Source organism: Muscardinus avellanarius (genome assembly GCF_963383645.1).
Source record: "Muscardinus avellanarius genome assembly, chromosome: 9".
Lineage (NCBI taxonomy): Eukaryota > Metazoa > Chordata > Mammalia > Rodentia > Gliridae > Muscardinus > Muscardinus avellanarius.
The window spans coordinates 101,183,739-101,202,978 of NC_137795.1; the positions used below are offsets into that span (position 1 = coordinate 101,183,739).

The 19,240-nt window shown below is 37.7% G+C and overlaps 1 protein-coding gene across 2 annotated transcripts in view; it reads right to left on the reverse strand.

Moving 5' to 3' along the window:
• Nucleotides 1–1,930: 1,930 nt before the first annotated feature.
• LOC308266567 (cationic trypsin-3-like) overlaps nt 1,931–19,240 on the reverse strand; it is a gene marked incomplete at both ends in the record, with an annotated part of 32,186 nt that continues 14,876 nt past the window's right edge. The window contains 5 exons of one of the 2 annotated variants that reach the window (XM_080700843.1): nt 1,931–2,080; nt 2,594–2,730; nt 3,247–3,500; nt 4,179–4,341; nt 4,943–4,982. In XM_080700843.1, the coding sequence (XP_080556969.1) occupies nt 1,931–2,080; nt 2,594–2,730; nt 3,247–3,500; nt 4,179–4,341; nt 4,943–4,982 (744 nt within the window). Of the gene's footprint in view, nt 2,081–2,593; nt 2,731–3,246; nt 3,501–4,178; nt 4,342–4,942; nt 4,983–19,240 lie in introns of those variants that run through there. The other variant, XM_080700844.1, reaches the window with a different exon arrangement.

Below are 19,240 nucleotides of genomic sequence, written 5' to 3' on the forward strand. Positions count from 1 at the left end.
ATACAATCTAAAATTTGTAGACAACAGAAAGCAGATCTTTACAATTATATTAACCAAAGATAAAAATAGGTAATATAGCCGGGAGTGGTGGTGCACGCTTGTAATCCCCACGCTTGGGAGGCAAAGACAGGAGGCTCGTGCAGGTTTGAAGCTGGCCGCGCTGGCGTAAGAGACCCTGTTTCCAAATAAAAAGTATAAAAATAGGTCTGGGAGTATAGCCCGGAGGTAGAAGGATTTCCAGTACCACCACCAAAAAAAAAAAAAAAAGTTAATATATTACACAGAATAGGCTGAAAAGATTAAACCTTAGTGATAGTATACCAAAATGAGTTAGAAGGCATAAAAATAAGGGAAACAGGGGGAGAAGAGAAAGGTAAAAAGAAAAGAAAGAATAGGGAGGGAAATGAGACAGAATATATAATAAAATAGAAAGAATGGAGGGGAGTGAGTGGGACTAGAGATAAAAAAAAATTAGAGAAGAGATATTAAGAGGGAACCCAGTTAGTTGATGAAATATGGAAAATGAGGTAGAACCATGCCCTGAAAACACACACAAATATTTGAGAAGATGCTGGAAAGTCAGTTTACATTGAGCATCTGTAACAACAGTCATAAAGGATTTATTGTTTCATGTTTGCAAGTGGAGACAATTTTTTTCCAGGATTTTGACTGGAGTTTTTGCCAGCTCTGAGGAAGTTTATGTGACAAATTTGCTGTTTGTGCTCAGGGCTACCCAAACTGGCCCGACTTGATAGCAGAGTCTATATGCTGAGCACAAAACCCTGCTTTCCTGGCAGCAACTTTGAGGGGATCACTGTGCTTTAGGGAAGATTTCATCTTCAAATGGCTTTTGTATTGTGACCAGCACGGGACTGTAAGTTTTCTAGGATTGATGGGTGGTTTTTATCAGTCTAACATCTGTGGATCAATCCAGATTGTACAATGTCCTTAATTAGGAGTACAAATGTTGGAAGAGGTGTGTGAAACACAAGAAACTCAAGCCTTTTTTTTAATCTGGCACTTTCCTTATCTAGGCTCAGAGTTTCAGGTGGATTCAAGGCCAAAGGAAGAGAAAGAATCTGTCTTAGGAGCAGCAAAGGACTGAAAATATACACAGCTTGGGCATTCAGTTAGCTCTGCTAGGAGGTGCTTTGATATGTTTGAGCAAGTGATTTTAACGTTCTGTCCCTTAATGGTGTTATCTATTTTAAGTTAGGGGTATAGGATCTATCATAAACTATTCATGACCAAATGTGGACTATAGCCAATCTTACCAAAAGAGTATATCTGATATATTATTATGTTGTAATAAGATGTCATGATAAGCCTGATGTGGTGATACATGGGTGTAATCTTAGTACTGGGGAAGCTAAGACAGGAGGGTCACAAGTTTGAGGCCAGCCTCAGCAACTTAGGGAAGCCCTTAGGAACTTAGTGAAACCCTGTTTAAAAACAAATAAAAAAGAGCTGTGGATGTAGCTCAGAGGTGTGTAGCTCAGAGAATATCCCTAGGTGCAATACCCAGTAATACACACACACACACACACACACACACCGCACACAAACACACACACACACCCCGCACACAAACACACACACACACACGAATAAAAGATACAATGGTAACATTGACCTTCAGTATTATATTCCCAATGTCGCACATATGGTCTGTCATGAGTAGGCCACCTATAATTTATATTAATTAGGGTGAATGAGTACCCAAATAACCTTCTAGTCTCTTGTGAATTCATATTTCAACTATTTCTCTCCTTCTTACTTAGCAGGAAATTTCAAGAGAAAGTAATACCTATCAAAACCATTCTTAGATTCATGTGGTGCAGAAGAAAACTATTTTATTTAGGTACTGAGTTCAGGTATAACAGGATGCTTAGGCTCACTATGACATCTAGGTCACGAAGCGATGAAGTTTTTAGTTGGCAGCGATTGTCTCTTGAATCCAGTCCAGATAGTTGCAGACCTTGGTGTAGACACCAGGTTTACCTTTCACAGCACAGCCATAGCCCCAGGAAACTATGCCCTGAAGCTCTCCGTTGCAGACCACAGGGCCACCAGAGTCACCCTGAGGAACAAGAAAAAGACAACCAGATTATTATTTCTCATCAGTGGGAGAACAGGATCCATGCTATTGCTTCATAATCTGTGTATTGTTATCAGAGGTTGCTGATTATCCAAGAAACACATTCCATAACCTTGGAAATCCAAACACCAGTTTTCTTTCTATATCCCAATTGTCCTTCTCCTTCATTATTGCTCATCCTCTGCTATCATAGTTGGTCAGTTGAAGCAAGGCAGACTGGAGAGACTCAGTAGCTATGCTTCTCTCAAATGGGTTCAGTTCAATAAATATCTTCTTAGACAGTTACCTCAAGCATACTGATTAGTCACTTCCTTCTGTATATATTTTTACTAGTAATACTATACAACATAAACAATCTAAATTATCATAAAACTACTTCTTACATTGAAGATTTGGTCCCACAAATGGTTTTGAAGTTCTGCATGTTAAGAAAGGATCAATCAAATGCATCAGCGTGAAAATGAGATAGTAAGAGAAGAGTACAAAGAAATTCACCTGACAAGAGTCCTTTCCACCCTCCAAAAAGCCCAGGCAGAACATGTTGCTAGTAATTCTGCCTGGGTAGGAATTGTGGCAAGAAGAGTCGGAGAGGACAGGAGCATCCAAACACTGGAGGAGTGAAGGGTAGTTGCCTATTAATTACAAGAAAAATAGAACATTACACACAGATATCCTAGAACATTATTTCCATTCTATCTCTGTTTCTCAACACTCCCAGTGTGCCTTTCAACTTTCCAATGATTCCAAATTTGGGTGAACCCTTTTTTGTAGGATATTTTCACAAGTTTATTTGGTAAACAAGAATTTCTTTATCTAGACTAGTAGCAGTGACTACATATCTCAAGTAATGAGATATTTTGTGAAGCAGGTACATATTTCTGGTAATTTGAAATCCTTTAGCCACTTTTCTATTAACCTTCTCTGTACATCACTTAAGGAAACGTCAGCTAAAGACCTCAGCATTTCTCTAATAAGTAACTTTATTTTTATTCTCCATGTTCTTAGGAGAGGAATGTTTTTGTCCTAATATATCCAAAAAATCCTCTGGCAACTTTGTCTTAGGTGAAACTTTGGTCTGGTTGAACTCACACATGCCTTTCACCTCTAGTTTTCCCAAAATCGGTGTTTATCTTCCAGTTGACACTTACTTCCAAAGCTCAAAGTGTTTCCCCAGCCAGAAACAAGGCACTCAGTACCAGCAGATGGACAGGATTTTGGCAAAGAGATGGAGGCCACTCGAGCGTTGATGGTGGCAGGGTTTCTTAGTTTGATCAGCATGATGTCATTATTGTATTTGGGTGTATTGTAGTTGGGGTGGGGGATGATCTTTTCTGCATCAATGAATTGCTCATCACCTTCAGTGACATCAATGTTGTGTTCTCCTAGGTGCACTCTCATTTTTCTAGATGAAAAGATGAAAAAAAAGTTTCTTAAGTATCCATCTTGAAATTAATCTTCTTCTCTCAGTCCCCCATAAATAAGCATAAACATAATCTATTTTCTTCTTCAAATATTTAGTAACCCAGATAATTGCATACTTAAGGCAGTCTTGTGCACTGAGACATATGGGGCAGGGGCAGTGTTGTTCTGGACTCATGGGCTGCCATCTTGACAGAATAAGATATAGGAACAGAACTTTTTGGTCTGTTTCATCACCAAGTATCATTATGTGATGAGACATATTTATAATAATAGTAAAATATCAAGGGAACAGAATTGGTTGTGTTTCTTAGAATAATGATTGATTATTTTAATTTAACAGGTTTTTTTGTTAAGTGATAATGATGAGGACTATGTTATTACTAATGTTCTGAAGATAGTTCTAGAGATTCTTCATCAATCACCGTTTCTCTTCCATAATTGTAGTACCATCATTTAAGAAGACACTACAGATGTGTAAGGGTCCTGCTCCATATATAAAAGACTCACAATGCATCCTACATTTCTTGAAAGAATAATCAGGCTCATCGAGTCTGAATCTTTACCCAACAAGCATAACTCTAATTTACCACATCTGTGCTTTGGTTTGTATAGACAATAAACTGAATTTGGGACATAGGAATAAAATATGGTCACTTACGGTTCGTAGCAGTGAGCTGCAGAAAGGACCCACTGGTCATTGATGAGGGCACCACCACATAAGTGGTAACCAATATTCAGGGACACCTGGTAGGGAATGGCATTCTTCTGACAGGTGTAGCCCCCGACAATCTTGTCATCGTCATCATCAATGGGGAGAGCAACTGAGAAAATTTAAGAACTCTCCATTATACTCTGTGTTTGGCATGTCTTGCTAAACCATGATGATTTTGAAGATTTGCCACAAATATTAGAATGTTTTCCTCTCACATAATCAAAAAGCAATTTTCATTGAAAATTTATTTTCATCACATGCCACTTTGTTATCACCATTAAAATCATCTAATTGCTAATGACCTGTATATGACAAAAACATTATGTTCCTACATTTATAACTTAAACACACACACACACACACACACACACACACACACACACACACACATTTATACATGAAAATAAAATCTATCAGTTTCAACTTGTAAACTCAAATTTTGGAGAAAAATAAACAATGCTTTTTTCATGTCTGTCCTTTCTTCATGTAAACTTCATGAAGTTTAACATGTTTACTTCTGTACATTAGCTGCAATATGAACCACTTCTAGTCACCATGAACTTCCTCAGAAAAGTGAGCTTTAATGAACTGGCCCTGATGTTTTAATCTTTTCAGCTAGTTAGGGATACAGTCTCTATTCATAATATGGTATTTGGATAAACTTATATACAGCATATATACTTGTTGATTAGTTCATTTAAAAGACTCACCAGCAGCTCCCAGGAATGCAAGGAAAATGAAGGCCTTCATGGTTTCTCAGTGGATACGGACTGGGAATAGGATGAAGGCTTTTCATCCACAGGTGTTTATATCTCCAGATTTGTCATTGACTTCTATGATCACAGGTGCCAGATAGGTGATTTCACTGGAAACATACACATCTAAATTTAGAATTAGATTCTATGACACATGGAAGATGAATCATCACCATATTTAAACATCAATATTTTTCTGGAAGATTATGGGAATGGAAGTCACAAACCCACCTGGTGGGACAAGTGCTTATGATTGAAAAATATGTTGGAGTAAGGTCACGAAGAAGAGATACAGACTTCTGCATTCCCAGCCACACATTTTAATAGTTATCTTGAACCCTACAACCTTACTGTTTAACATTGGCACTTGCATAAATATGTGCTTTTTCTCATGGTAGTTTCAATCTTCTACATTGAGGTTAACTTTGTGTTATTAGTAGGAAAAACATTCTCCTGAGAAAAAGAATCACTTTCCTTATTGGAAATTAAAATATATAAAATGAGGAAAGTAAAGTTATAATACCATCTGATATTTATCCACTGATTACTCTGTTTCAGGGAATTAGCAGATGCCCTTAGGTGTGTTTTTCTTATTCATGATTTTAGTTACCCACAGTGAGCCAGGGCCCAAACCCTTTAAGTAGAATTTCTTGAAATAAATAATTTACCAGCTTAATTTTTATTATAGTATGTTGTTAGCAATGTGTTCATTTTGTTATCTAGGTATTAATCTATTTACAAAGCTTATGAATGCAAATTCATTGTATGCAGGCTTAGGCTTGTTTAATCAAACATCTCTGTGAGATCTGGTACTACCCGTGGGTCCAGGAATCCATGCATGACCTGCAGTCCATTTCTATGTAAAAGAAAGACACAATCATATTCTAAAATCTTTTCTCATGTTAACTTAGTAATTCTCATAATCCAGTCAAGTTAATCTATCATCTCAACCTTGCTTATGGCATTGGTAGCAATCACAGGGCAAGTTCCCTCTAGCATCAAGAGTCCAGCCCAGGAATTTAGACTTCAGCTACTGTGATGCAAACACACAATAAGAGATAGAGTATGATTTCAACTCAGGGATTGACTGATCTTATTCTGGAAATGAAAGAAATAGTTTCTTGGATCAGGAATTATTGGCATTAATGGAAAAATGACAAAGTATCTAGAGTGAGTGAATCTCAAGAAAAATAAGCTTTAGTTATAAAAAATTTCCAGATTCTACATTTAGGCAGTAAATCTGACATTACTCAACATATTATTTATGTTTAAGACAGTTATATCTCGAGTATTTTCTACATGTTTTGTGGGCTTGTTTTTTTCTAGTTGCAAATTTGCAAGCTTATCCTCAGCTGTTCTTTAACCTCTGAGACCACTCAGATTTCTTTAACAATTGCAGGTCTGAGACAATTGTGGCAAGCTTGGCTACAGTAGTGTGGAAAGGGAGAGTTTAGAGTTCAATCTGTCCATTTGATCTGTCATTCACAGTTTTCTTTTAAGGGCTCAGTGTAAAGCTACATCACTAAGTCAAACAATATGTGCTGGCATTCTTAGTTAATTCTTTACCTGGTAGAAGGGGAGGCCATCCTTTGACTGCAGGCTGTCAATTCAGTTTAACAGGGATTTGAACAAGGAGAGACAGAAGGGCAAAAGCCATGAAAGAATTCTGGCTGAGCACAAAAGCCTAAGCTCAAGTCTGTTTTAAGGGTGGAGAACAAGGGCATCTCTGGAGTAAATGCTCTCAACCAGGAGGCCAAAAAGGCCCTCCAAGGTGTGGCTCACAGTACAAAGGGGGACCACTAAACAGCTGAGCACCCCCAGTTCCGGAGGGAACTGGGGTCCCCAGATGTAGGTTTACAGTGATTCCTCCTGACTCCCACAACCTGAGTTAAGACTAAAGAGCCTTAGGTGATCACAGTGAGATCTCGAATGGACACCAGATTTAAGGAATTGCCCATCATTCCCGGCCTAATCTCCAAAAGCTTAGCTAGGATGAGGGGCCAACTCTAAACCATGCCTTTACTCAAGATTCAGCCTGCTGTGTCCAGGGTGACCTTCCATTCTCCCATTCTTAGCCATACCAGATATTTCAGCTCCTCTGCTAACAAGGAGATATAATGTCAGGAAACCAAAAGTTTTTTGTTTTTTTGTTTTCCTTTTGCTGGCTGCACTAAAGTTACTCCTCAAATTTTTTTTTTTTAATTTCAACTAGTCTTATTTAAAATGGTAACTTCAGAAAACTGTCCAATTAGATCTTTGTGAGATGTGATTAAATAAATTTATTTTCTTTGAAAAAACTAATGTTTTAAGACGCTAGTAATGTTTATTTAATGTCGTGGACTTCTGTGGTAATCTAACAAAATTAAGGTTTTAAGGTGCTAGTAATATTTACATATCTTAATACTTACATGTCTTAAACTTTCCATGGTAATCTATAATTCAATTATTAAGTTGGGAAAATGCAAAATGCAATACTTTAAATTGCTCTTAACTTCATAAGGTTTAAAATAACACTTAAGTTGGGCGTGGTGGTGCACGCTTGTAATCCCCATGCTTCGGAGGAAGAGACAGGAGGATTGCGCAGTTTCGAAGCCAGCCTTGCTGGCTTAAGAGACCCTGTTTCCAAATAAAAATATAAAATAGGTCTGAGAGTGTAGCCTGAAAGTAGAAGGACTTCCAGGAACCCCAGTACCACCAAAGTAAGTAAATAAATAAATAAATAAATAAATAAATAAATAAATAAATAAAATAACATGTATGTCTTTTAAATGGGTTTTTAAATTGATGGTATATGAACAACATTCTAAAATGGTATTATTTTTTGTTTTAGCTTGTATGTAACAACAATAGACAGACATAAAGAATGTGCTGATGTGAAGTTTTTTTTGTAACAAAAGAAAATTTTGTGGGATTAAGAAAGCATATTGTAAGGTTTATCCTAAGATTATCCCATATGGGAAAGAACAGACCAGGATAAAAATAAATCAGAGGGTTAAAGTAAGTGTAAAGTGTTTGTGGAATGTTTGTTTGCATATGTGATAAAGATGGGTTATTAGTTAATAGAAGTAGGTTTCTCATAAGCCTACCTCTTCTATATTCCCAAGAGGAAAAGTGCTAGAGTTCAGCAGCAGGGGTGTACTATGGATTGGAGAGGCTAGAAGATTACTTGTGTGGCAATAAAATCTAGAGACCCCAAAGTCTGTAATAATTCTTTAAAACTGGCTTCAAGGTTGTTTCCTGGAGAAAAGTTACAGGAGACTGAATCATATCATACAGGGATTTAAAACTTGCCTTAGAAATTAATTTCAAAAATAGTTTGTTAAGTCCACCAGGCAAGCAATTTAGAGGCACATGTCCAGGTGAAGATTGGCAGGTTGGTTTCACTCATATGTCAGGGGAAACTTTTAGATCTTTGCTGACTGGGACATAGTCCTAGAAAACAGACTATGTTACCCAAATGACAGAGTACCCACAAATTTTAAGTAAACTTCAAACAGTGCCGGAGCAGAAGGGGGAACTTGTTTTGACCAGGTAACATGGTACTAATCAAATCATCTGAAGTCTTTATTCAAATTACCCCAAAGCCTATTTCAGGTCTCCACAGTACTAAGTTCTGGATTCACATGGTGCAAAATAAATGAAATACATTCTACTTTTGTGCATTTCAGCCTAAGTTAGCAAAACAGGTTTTAACTTCTCATTTTTAAGTGCTATTTTTAGGTTTTCATGGTTAACCTGTATTGTGAGTATTGTCTCATAGGCTTTAAGCTTTCAGACATCAGATGGTGATATGAGGGGACCCAAAGAGAAAGAGCCCTTTGGATTGCCATAGAGACATATTCACCCATCTGACTCCCTCACCACCACTCTAAATGCATGTAACCCTAAAATCAGGCCCCCCTTTACATCACCCCTGTTCAGCTAGAAGCAGTTAATGACTTAATTTGCATCCTTATTCCTTTGCTAAGGGGTACATGTATGTAGGGAAAATGGGGGAAACAAGGATGGGGATTGGGCTCATGTTAACTGTTAATACGAATTGTAAAAGTCAAAATATATTTTCTTTCTTTCTTTCTTTCTTTCTTTCTTTCTTTCTTTCTTTCTTTCTTTCTTTCTTTCTTTCTTTCTTTTTGGTGGTACTGGGGTTCCTGGAAGCCCTTCTACCTGCAGGCTACACTCCCAGACCTATTTTTACATTTTTTAAATTTGGAAACAGGGTCTCCTAAGCCAGCGTGCATGGCTGGCTTCGAACCTGCACGATCCTCCCGTCTCTGCCTCCCAAGCACGGGGATTACAAGCGTGCGCCACCATGTCTGGCCAAAATATATTTTCTATAGTTCTCTTTGGCCTGACAGATGTCAGGAAGTTACTAGACAGAGGGGGGGATGTGACAGTATTGGGAATGGCCTAGGAAGATTTGAGAAATCTCTGATTATTAATAAATATATTTCAAAAATAGTTGTGTAAAAATGGCAGATCTGGGAAAAGACTTGATTTCCTCAGGGAGCAAACAGCCATTGAAACTTAAATTAACTTAGCTAAAAGTAATTAGCAAGTCAATAGGAGAGGGGAGCTAGGACTTCCTCTTTTAAAACCGATCTACATAATAATTGGATGATCTAGTTTGAGTGGGAGGAGGGGGTCGACCTTGGGGAAAGGAGAAAAATGGGCATAAACTCAGTTCAGCGGGAAAAGTACAGGGACTTTTACTATGTCAGAATTACGTGAAACAAGATGGAGGATGTCATGTATAAAAAGTCTGTTCTGTGTTTTGTACTTCGGTGATTTTGTTTGAAGCACTCCCTCATGTTACCCTTGGGTAACATGAGACTATAACTTGTAACGGACCAGCTTGGCTGGAGCACTGGGACCGTTTGGACAGGGTTCTTGGAAGGTGGGGCAAGGATTCAGCTTTGTTCTGCAGCGGCTTTTTCTGCAGCGATTTATCCCCCAAAACAAATAAACTCCTTCAAGTCCCTGTTCATGGCGCTAAAAGTGGAGATTCCTCTCTGGGACTGGGAGGGAGAAACCTGAAATGACTGACCCAGACAACTGCCTCTTGTGCAACTGACAAAATTTATTACAGAATTAGTAGGAAATAGATCATTAGGAAATAGAGAAGAGAAAAAAGCAGCATGTTGACCCGCATGCTGGGGAGCCTGAAAAGGAACTCCGGCCCTTTTTGGGGACCTCAAACCTTAAACAGATTTTGTATTGGTACCTTTCTCATAAGCATTACCAAGGGAATGGACTAGTTACTTATTCCTTAGCCAGGTGGTGCCTCTTTGTCTCCGGACAGTGCACGTACTAAATGCAAGGGTCAAGAATCTACCTGGCCCTTGGGTCTATTGTATTGGGCAGTATTGGTTGCTCATTAACTAGGGTGTTTTGAAGCCGCACACAAAGTTTACCTTTCCTATATCCAGGCTGGATCCCAGAGGAGAGGAGGTAAACAGAGGCACTGGTTGCCTTTCTTCTAGTTTTAGGGCTAATGGGTTCAGTTGACTCTTAGGGCTTTTACTGTAGGTTAATGATTAGAATGAAGGGCAAAGACAGAGAGAAACTCTACATTGTAACTGCTGTAGCACCCTCCCTGTCTGAGTGCTTGCACAGCACCTAAGCTCTGACTAGATTATACACTTTGGAAATTATCAAAGCAATTTTCCAATACCAGCATATTAATACATTTTGATGCCTCGTTCCAATACAGGTACATTTCCCCCTCTGTCTTCTCTAGCCAATTTTATTATATCTTGGAGCAAGGCAGTGGGAGTCTGAGGGCTCAGGCATATATTACCAGAAAATTTATCTTCCATGGAATCAGTTTCTCCCACAGTCCTGATTCTGGGACCTCGTTTTACATCATTGGAGCCATTTGTGTGAAAAATTAATAGAATCATTATCAAAAGAACAATAGTTATGAAAGAATATCCAAGAACAAGGAGTAGTCTGACCAGGAACCATGTTCCTTCAGGGCTTTGCCTCCTTGAGATTTTGTGCCACGTCATGTATGCAGGATCACCGCAGACTCCAAGGGAGACAAGGCCATAGCAGTAACAATCTTCTGTATTTTTATCTTTTTAATATACTCCTTTAAATCTTCAGCAAGAGTCCAGGCTATTGCATATTTATCCTTAGCTCAGGACAAGAACCCACACTTGTTATCTTTGTGTGTGTGTGTGTGTGTGTGTGTGTGTGTGTGTTTGTATGTGTGTTTTGAGGGAAATTGTGTCTGAGAGCCTAACAGGGGTCCCCGGGGACAGTTTCCTAAACCGTAACTTTTTCTTTCAAAACGGTAACACCCATATTTTGGAGTGTAGGTCCTATGCCCTTTTTAAGCAACTACAAACTCTCTGGTCTAATTTCCAGCTCTTTGATTCATCTTGAATTGACTCTTGATCAGGGTGAGAGAGTGGAATTTATTTCCATTTTTCTACATATGCATAACCAGTTCTCCCAACACCATTTGGTGAAAAGACTACCTTTTATTAGTGAATATTTTTGGCTCATTTGTAAAAAAAAAAATCAACTGGCTATTAGTATAGACATTTCTTGAATCTTCTATTCTTTTTAATTGATCTATGCATTTGCTTTTGTGCCAATACCATTCTGTTTTTATTACTATGGCTCTATAGTATAGTTTGAAATCAGTTATTGTGATGCCTCCTGCTTGGCGCTTATTTCTGAGAACTATTTTGGCTACTTTGAATTCTTTGTTGTTTTAAATTAATTTAAGTATGGATTTATGTAGATCTGTGAAGAATTATCATGGAATTTAATAGGGATTTATTGGGTCTGTCAATCACTTTTGGAAGGATAGCCATTTTGATGGTATTTATTCTATCTACACAAGAGTATGGGAGGTTTTTCCACTTTCTAAGAACTTTTAAAATTCTTTGGTATCAGTTTTTTAATGATATTTTTTCATAAGTTGAACACTTTCTCTTAGCTCATTTCTGAGGACTGGATCAGAAAAAATATCGAAAATAATAGTTCTGAATTAGTATTAGTATTCAGCTTAGTATTAGTTATCAACCTTATTGTTGAGTTGTGGGAATTTATTTTTTTCTTATTGGTGTTCATTCTTATGTTTTTAGAATTCTCAGGTTCATATATCTGTTGTCTTGGGATCCTCTTCCTCTTGGGTGAAAGTCCTATGTCTCTTTGTAATTCCTTCATAATATTGCCTATGCTGGGGGTATGTACTTGCCTCAACAAACCTGTCTTATATAATCAGATTTTTGAATTTCTTTCCCCAGAACTTCTATAACAGGATATAGTTTTTAGTCAGTGCAAGCAAGCAGAAGTCTCTGATTGTTTGCAGACCATTGTGCTCTCTGAGCCTAAACTCAGTTGTTTCAGAAACTATTATGTTCCATTTAGCACCTCAAGATTACTGGCTGGGATTTACTGCCCCACAGGCACCACTGCTGCTCTGCTGTTTGTAAACCAGTATGACACTGGAGAGTGCTCAACTCCAGCCTCACTGGTCTACGGGCATAAGCTCAGCAGGGGCAGATATTACTATGTTCTGGACTGGACCTGGTGGTCAGAGCTTTGATGGCTCACAGTTATCACAGCTGATCTTCTGGTTATACTTATGTGCATCTCTGTTAGTCACTAGCCTGGATGTTCCCCAACTGCAAACTGCTAGATGAGAGTGTATTACATTCCCGGCTTGTAGCTATAATCACATGAAACTATGCTTGGTTCTGATCTTCCTGTATTCAGGGCTCAAAATCTTTCAGGAATACAATATATATATATATCAGGAATACATATATATTATATATACAATACATATATATCAGGAATACATATATATATTATATATATGCACATATAATATATATTATATATTATGTATAACTTTTATTGGTGCATTATAGTTTTATATCATAATGTAGCTCATGATAACAATGGCATATATTCACATAGTACTTGGTGTCCTCCCCCCATTTTCCTCATTTCCAATACTGAGTATCCAGGTTAACAATGTTATACTCATATGTATACACATAGTCACAGGCAGCATTTCCATTAATGAACCTCAGCCTTCTTTTTTCTCTAATCTTCCTCCCTGGCTCCACTGAGACTCTCTTCCATTATCTGGAGTCCCTCTGCTATCCCAAATACTTGTTTGAACATATGTCCCTTCTCTTTCTGTGTTTGGTTAATCTCACTTAACATAATGTTCTTCTACCTTCTTATGAATGACATAATTTTGTTTTTCTTTATTGCTAAATAGAATTCCATTGTGTGTATTTCCCATAATTCTGTAATCCATTCATCTGTTGATGGAGACCTATGTTGGTTCCATAGTTTGGCTATTGTGAATTGTGTGAATTGTGGGTATCGATCTTACTGTAGTTCTCTGATTTCACCCCCTTTGGAAAGATACCCAGTAGTGGTATAGCTGGATCTTTTTCATGGATCCACTCCCAGTTTTCTAAGGACTCTCCACACTGATCTCCATAGTGTCTGAATAGTTTGCACTGCCACCAGCAGTGTAAAAGATTTCCTATTTACCCACATCCTCACCAGCATTTGTTGTTATTTGATTTCTTTATGTTTGCCACTCTGATTATGGTTAGATGGAATCTCAGCATAGTTTGATTTGCATCCCCCTGATTGCTAATGATGTTGAGAATTTTTTCATGAATTCATTGGTCATTTGTATCTCTTCTTTTGTGAAGTATCTATTCAATTCAGTTGCCAATTTCAATACATTGTTCCAAGCTGTCCTGGATTTTAGGGTTTCAGTTGAGATATCATATGTTGTTCTACATATTTAAACCCCAAATGTGATCTTTTGTTTCTCTTTTATTGTTTTCAGAATTCTTCTTTATTATGTATATTTTTTATTTGAATTATAATATTTTATGAATAGTTTTCCTTGATCTTGTCTATTTGGGTTTGTAAATGCTTTCTGCATCTATATGTCTGTTTCACTCAAGTTTTGGAATTTTTTCAACATTATTTCACTAAAAATTATGAATGCCATTAAATATATTTTTATATCTTCTGCAAGGCCAATTATTATTAGGGTTGAACTTTTAATATTGCACCAGAGTCCTTGCACTTTTTTGGTATTGATGCATTGTATTTATACATCTTAATTGGGTACCAAATAGTAGAAGCATACATGCACACCTTACTCATTAGCCCTTTCCCAAATCCCATCCTTTTTCCTCTCCCCTCATTTCTGCTCATGTTTGGCTTAGTGATTGACTTTGGTATGTTTGTGAATGTATATAATGCACATTAGGGAATTTTCGTCTTCCCCTCTCCTATCCTCCCCCCCCCCCAATTAGGTTGCCTATTTGTTCATCTGTGCTTTCTCCTTCTTTATCTAGAGTTCTGCCTATGAATTATTTTTTCCTTAGATTCTCCATATTAGGAGATGCAGACGCCAGATCTCTCGGCATCTGCATGAAAACCACTCATGCAGCCATAGGCAAGATCTCAACGCGAGAAATAAGCCCCGAGAGAAGGTGTGGTCTCTGGCCAAAGTTCTTCCCATTTTTAGATATTCTTTCGATAATGATTTTTTTTAACACTCTACACGAATTGCTCCGGTGGTGTAAGATCAGGACTGTGAGAGAAACTGAGTCCGTGAAAAACAAACTTTCTGGTAATTTGTCTAAGCCTCTAAACGTCCTAGGCTTTGTTTAAATGGTAATAAAATCTAGTTAAAATTTAGATGCAGTGGCAGCATTCCAGTCAGTAATTACAAATACAGATCTCCCCTCTATCTCTGACCTTCAACCTAATCACTAACTTACAAAAAAAGGCCCTAGAGGGGGAGGCGACCCGATGCCTCTATTTACCCCTCTCTTTGTGATCCTGCCCAGATACGAGAAGACAAACGTTGGGTGTGACATCAAAACAGCCTAGTTTATGAGCAACTAATACTGCCCAATACAATGGAGCTGAAGGCTAGGAAGATTCTTGACCTTTACACTCAGGATGAGCCTGCCCAAGACAGGGAGGCGCCATGTGGCTAAGAAATGAATATGTCTGAACAAAGGAAAGATATAATAAATGTGTAAAAGAAAGGAAATATGGTGAGAATAAGAAAGGATTCTTGTATGAAGAAGAGCTTATCATAAGATTGTCCCAAATGGAAAAGAAAGGAATTAGAAAGATTAAAAGCAGGTTGCAAAAAGATTGTGGTGTGGAAATCGATTATTAAAAAAGGAATAGTTTTCTAATAAGCCTGTCGTTTGAGGAAAAGTGTTCTGCAGCTAAGGAAGTATATCTGACAACTAAATCTAAAAACTTCATGGTATTTCTTGGTGTTTACATGCCAAACTGTGTTGTGAGTTTGTTTAAACTTTCAGATTTTAGAAGGCAAGGTGGGCAACACCTGGATCACCACATCCCCCCATGCCTGCCATATGGACTGAGCCCTAAAGATGGTAAGTTCCAAAAAAGTTAAAGAAGATTTCCTGAGAGGCCTCCAAGCCCTTGGCGTGCCCGTTTCTTCTGGAAGTTGCCCTTTGGGACTGCCTGTCTGCAAGAGCGGAGAAGATCTGAGCTAATCTCCTGAATGCCGGATTGTTTTTTTTTTTTACCTTTGTTTACATGTTATCCACTACTGTTTACAATGATTGCACTCCCCTCTTTTCTCTTATTAACCTCACTGGTGAAGGGTATAAATTTTTCTGGGTTCTTGTAATAAAGTGTCATTAGCTCAAGAAACTCTTGTCCATGTCAGATTCTTTCTAGAAGCGCCGTAAATAGGAACTTAAAGAAATTTATTTCCTAGAAGGGAAAGAATCGCTGTAGATAAGCGGCTGCAGTACGACACCCTATCCTCCCCCATCTTTTCTGAGATTTTCGATTGTGAGTGGGATCACCCCAATCTCGACTGAGCCGGTTTGCGGCAAGGAGATAATTTGATATTTTACTTTTAGTGACTGACTAATTTCACTTAAAAAAAATATTCTCTAGTTCCAACCATTTCCCTTCAAATGACATAATTTTGTTCCTCTTTACTGGGCATATACCCAAAAGAATAAAAACCAAACTACCAAACTAATGCATGCATATCTATGTTCACAGCCACACAATTCACAAGGGCCAAACTATGGAACCAGCCATCAACAGATGAATGAAAACTATCCCATAGTTTTGTAATGTTGGGCCCCACATGGCTAGACCGGGATGGGGCGGTGGCTCAAGATGGCGCCTAGGCATGTTGCCAAGTCACTAGGCTCACGAAGCTGGCGGTGCCCTGAGCCTGTGCAGTGAGCCCTATCAGGCACCCTACGGATGATCAGCGACGCAGCGCCTCGTGCTACCACCAACCCACCTATGAGAGGGTTAGAAATGTGCATGCCCTAGCTGTGGGAAGCTTGGGGTTGGTGGAATGATGAGGGAGGGGTTATGAGACTGATATATATTTGCCTGCTGTGCGCATTGAAGAGGAAGCATTAAAGGGGGGAAGCATTAAAGAGGGGAAGCATTAAAGAGAAGAAGCATTAAAGAAGAAGCATCATCAACAGACTTGGCATTTGTGTCTTCTTTCTTGGGGCTCTGCAGGTCAGAGCCTTAGGGACACGACATTGTAATCTAAGGGGTTGGTACACAATGGAATTTTACTCAGTCCTATATACTCTGATCATAGGTTTTTAAAATTTATCTTTTATGTTCTCAGAATATTCTACATTAAATATCTTTTCTTCAAGCTCTTAAACTGTTAAATTCACTTGATCTAATATAGTTAAGAATTTCAGCTGAATTATCTAAATTTTGAGTTTTATATTTCTATGATATCTGTTTTAAGGATCTTTATCTCTGTTAAAATGCTCTTTCACATTTGGTATATTTTTCCCTTTGTTCATTTGTTACATATTTATTTTATTAAACATTAACAAATTAATTTAATTCACTAATTAGTTGTGAATTCAATGAATGTTGGATAGTTATAACCTTTTGGAGGCATCTTATTTGTCTGTTTTCCGTAGTCCTATATTTTCATTTATTTGTGCAGGATTTCCTTTTTTTTCATGTTTGGATTCTTTAATGAGTACCTTTCTCTTCCTATTAAGATATGCCTTGAGTTGAAATTACATCTTATATTTAACACATCTGTTCAGTGTAATGAAATGATAAGAGAAGAGCATAACTGTCAGTAAAAGTGGTTACTAAGAAAAAAACATACAGTCATATATGAAAAAAATTTATTATAGCATGCTATAAAGACTGTAGAAAACTGAAATTATATCTCTGCAATTATATTAACCAGAGAGAAAAAAATGGGTAATAGATAATATAGAATAGGCTTAAAATATTAAACCTTAATGATGGTATAACAAATTGAATTAGGAGACATAAAAATAAAGAAAACATAAAAAAAGTTAAAAAATGGGTAGGAAAGTGAGACAGAATATGAAAGAGAAAGATGAAGGGCAGTGAGTGGGAAAGAAGGTGAAAAGGAAGCTAAGAGGTATTAAAAGAGGATCCAGTTAACTGGAAAAAATATATAAAACTGGAACACTAGAAAAAGAAAGCTGCAAACATGGGAAGACACTAGAAAATCCGTCATAACGAGCACCTACTGCTACAACAGTCATAAAAGGATTCGGTTGTCCTGCATCTCAGGATTTATAAAAGGAGACATTTCCTCCCAGGATTTTAATTGTAGATTCTGCCGGCTATAAGGAAGTATGTATGGCACATTTGCTATTTGTTCTAAGGTCTAGCCAAATCCATCCAACTTAATAAGAGTCTATTTTTTGAGCACCAACCCTTGTTTGCCTGCAGCAACTTGGAAAGGAGCATTGTCCAATTTAAGGATGATATAATTCTCAAAATGGTTTCGTATTGTGACTTGTCATGGAAAGGTATGTTTTTCAGGGTTGGTGGCCAGTGTTACCAGTGTGGACCAATTAGCATTTCATAGCACAGCTACTTAGGAATCCATGTATGGGATGCAAAAAAATTGCAATTTAATTTTTAAAAATCTTTTAGTGGTGCATTGTAGTCATACATCTTAGTGGGATACAAGATGTTGGAGACATACATGCACATATCACCCAATTAGCCCTTACCAAATTCCCACCGCATTCCAACCCCTACCCTCCTTCTGATGTTTGGGTTAGTGATTGACTTTGATATGTTTGTTAAAGTACATCATGTGCACTAGAGAATTTCCCTCTTCCTCCTCCCATCCCCTCACTTAGTTCACCTTATTTGCTCATCTACAGTATCTCCTTCTAGAGTTCCTCCTATGACCCATTTTCTCCCTAGATTCCACATATTAGGGAGAGCATCTGATTTCTTATTTTTTTGTGACTGGCTAATCACACTTAGCAAAATGTCCTTCTAATTATTTTGAACCTAGAACTTTACTTCTCTAGACTCACAGAGTTTCAGATGGATTGAAGCAAAGAGGAAGAGAAAGCAAGTGTCTTAGAAGCAGCAAAGCACTGGAGATATGGACAGTTTGGGATTCCACTTAACTTTTCTAAGTAGGGCTTCAATGAGTTTGTTTAAGTGATTTCAACATTCTGTACTTGAATGGTATTATCTATTGTAAATTAAAATTAGGAAATGTATCAAAAGTAATGCATGGCAAAATGTTAAGTGGGGCCAACAATTACAAAATTGTACCATGTATTAATAAGGTATCTAGTAATTATGCTGCAGTAGTATGGTATGGTTATCCTGGTATGCTGGTGCAAACCTCAATACACAGTACTTGGGAAGCAGAGACAGGAGCATCTCAGTAACTTTGCAAGACCCTCAGAAACTTAGTGAGACCCTGTTTCAAAGTAAAAAACAAAATAGAGCTGGAGTGTAGCTCAGAAGTAGAATGCCCCAGGATGCAATTACCAGTGCACAATAATTACTTACTTAATTAATTAAAAGATGTTATGGTAACATTGACCTTCTTCATCGTTATATTCTCACTGTAGCACATATGTTCTGCCATGCATTAGGTGACCAATAATTTATATTGATGAGGGTGAATGAATACTTAATCTTTCAATTATTTGTGGATGCATAATTTCAAATCTAGCCCTCCTTCTTACTTAGTAGGAAATTTCAAGAGACAATAAACTCAGCAAGGACCATTCTTAGACAAATATGATGCAAAAGAATATGGTTTGATTTAGGTACTGAGCTCAGGCTTAAAATAGAGGCAAGGATCACTATTAAGACTAAAATTTGAAGAGCAGAATTTCTTTAGTTGGCAGCAATAGTCTTTTGAATCCAGCCCAGTTAGTTTCAGATCTTGGTGTA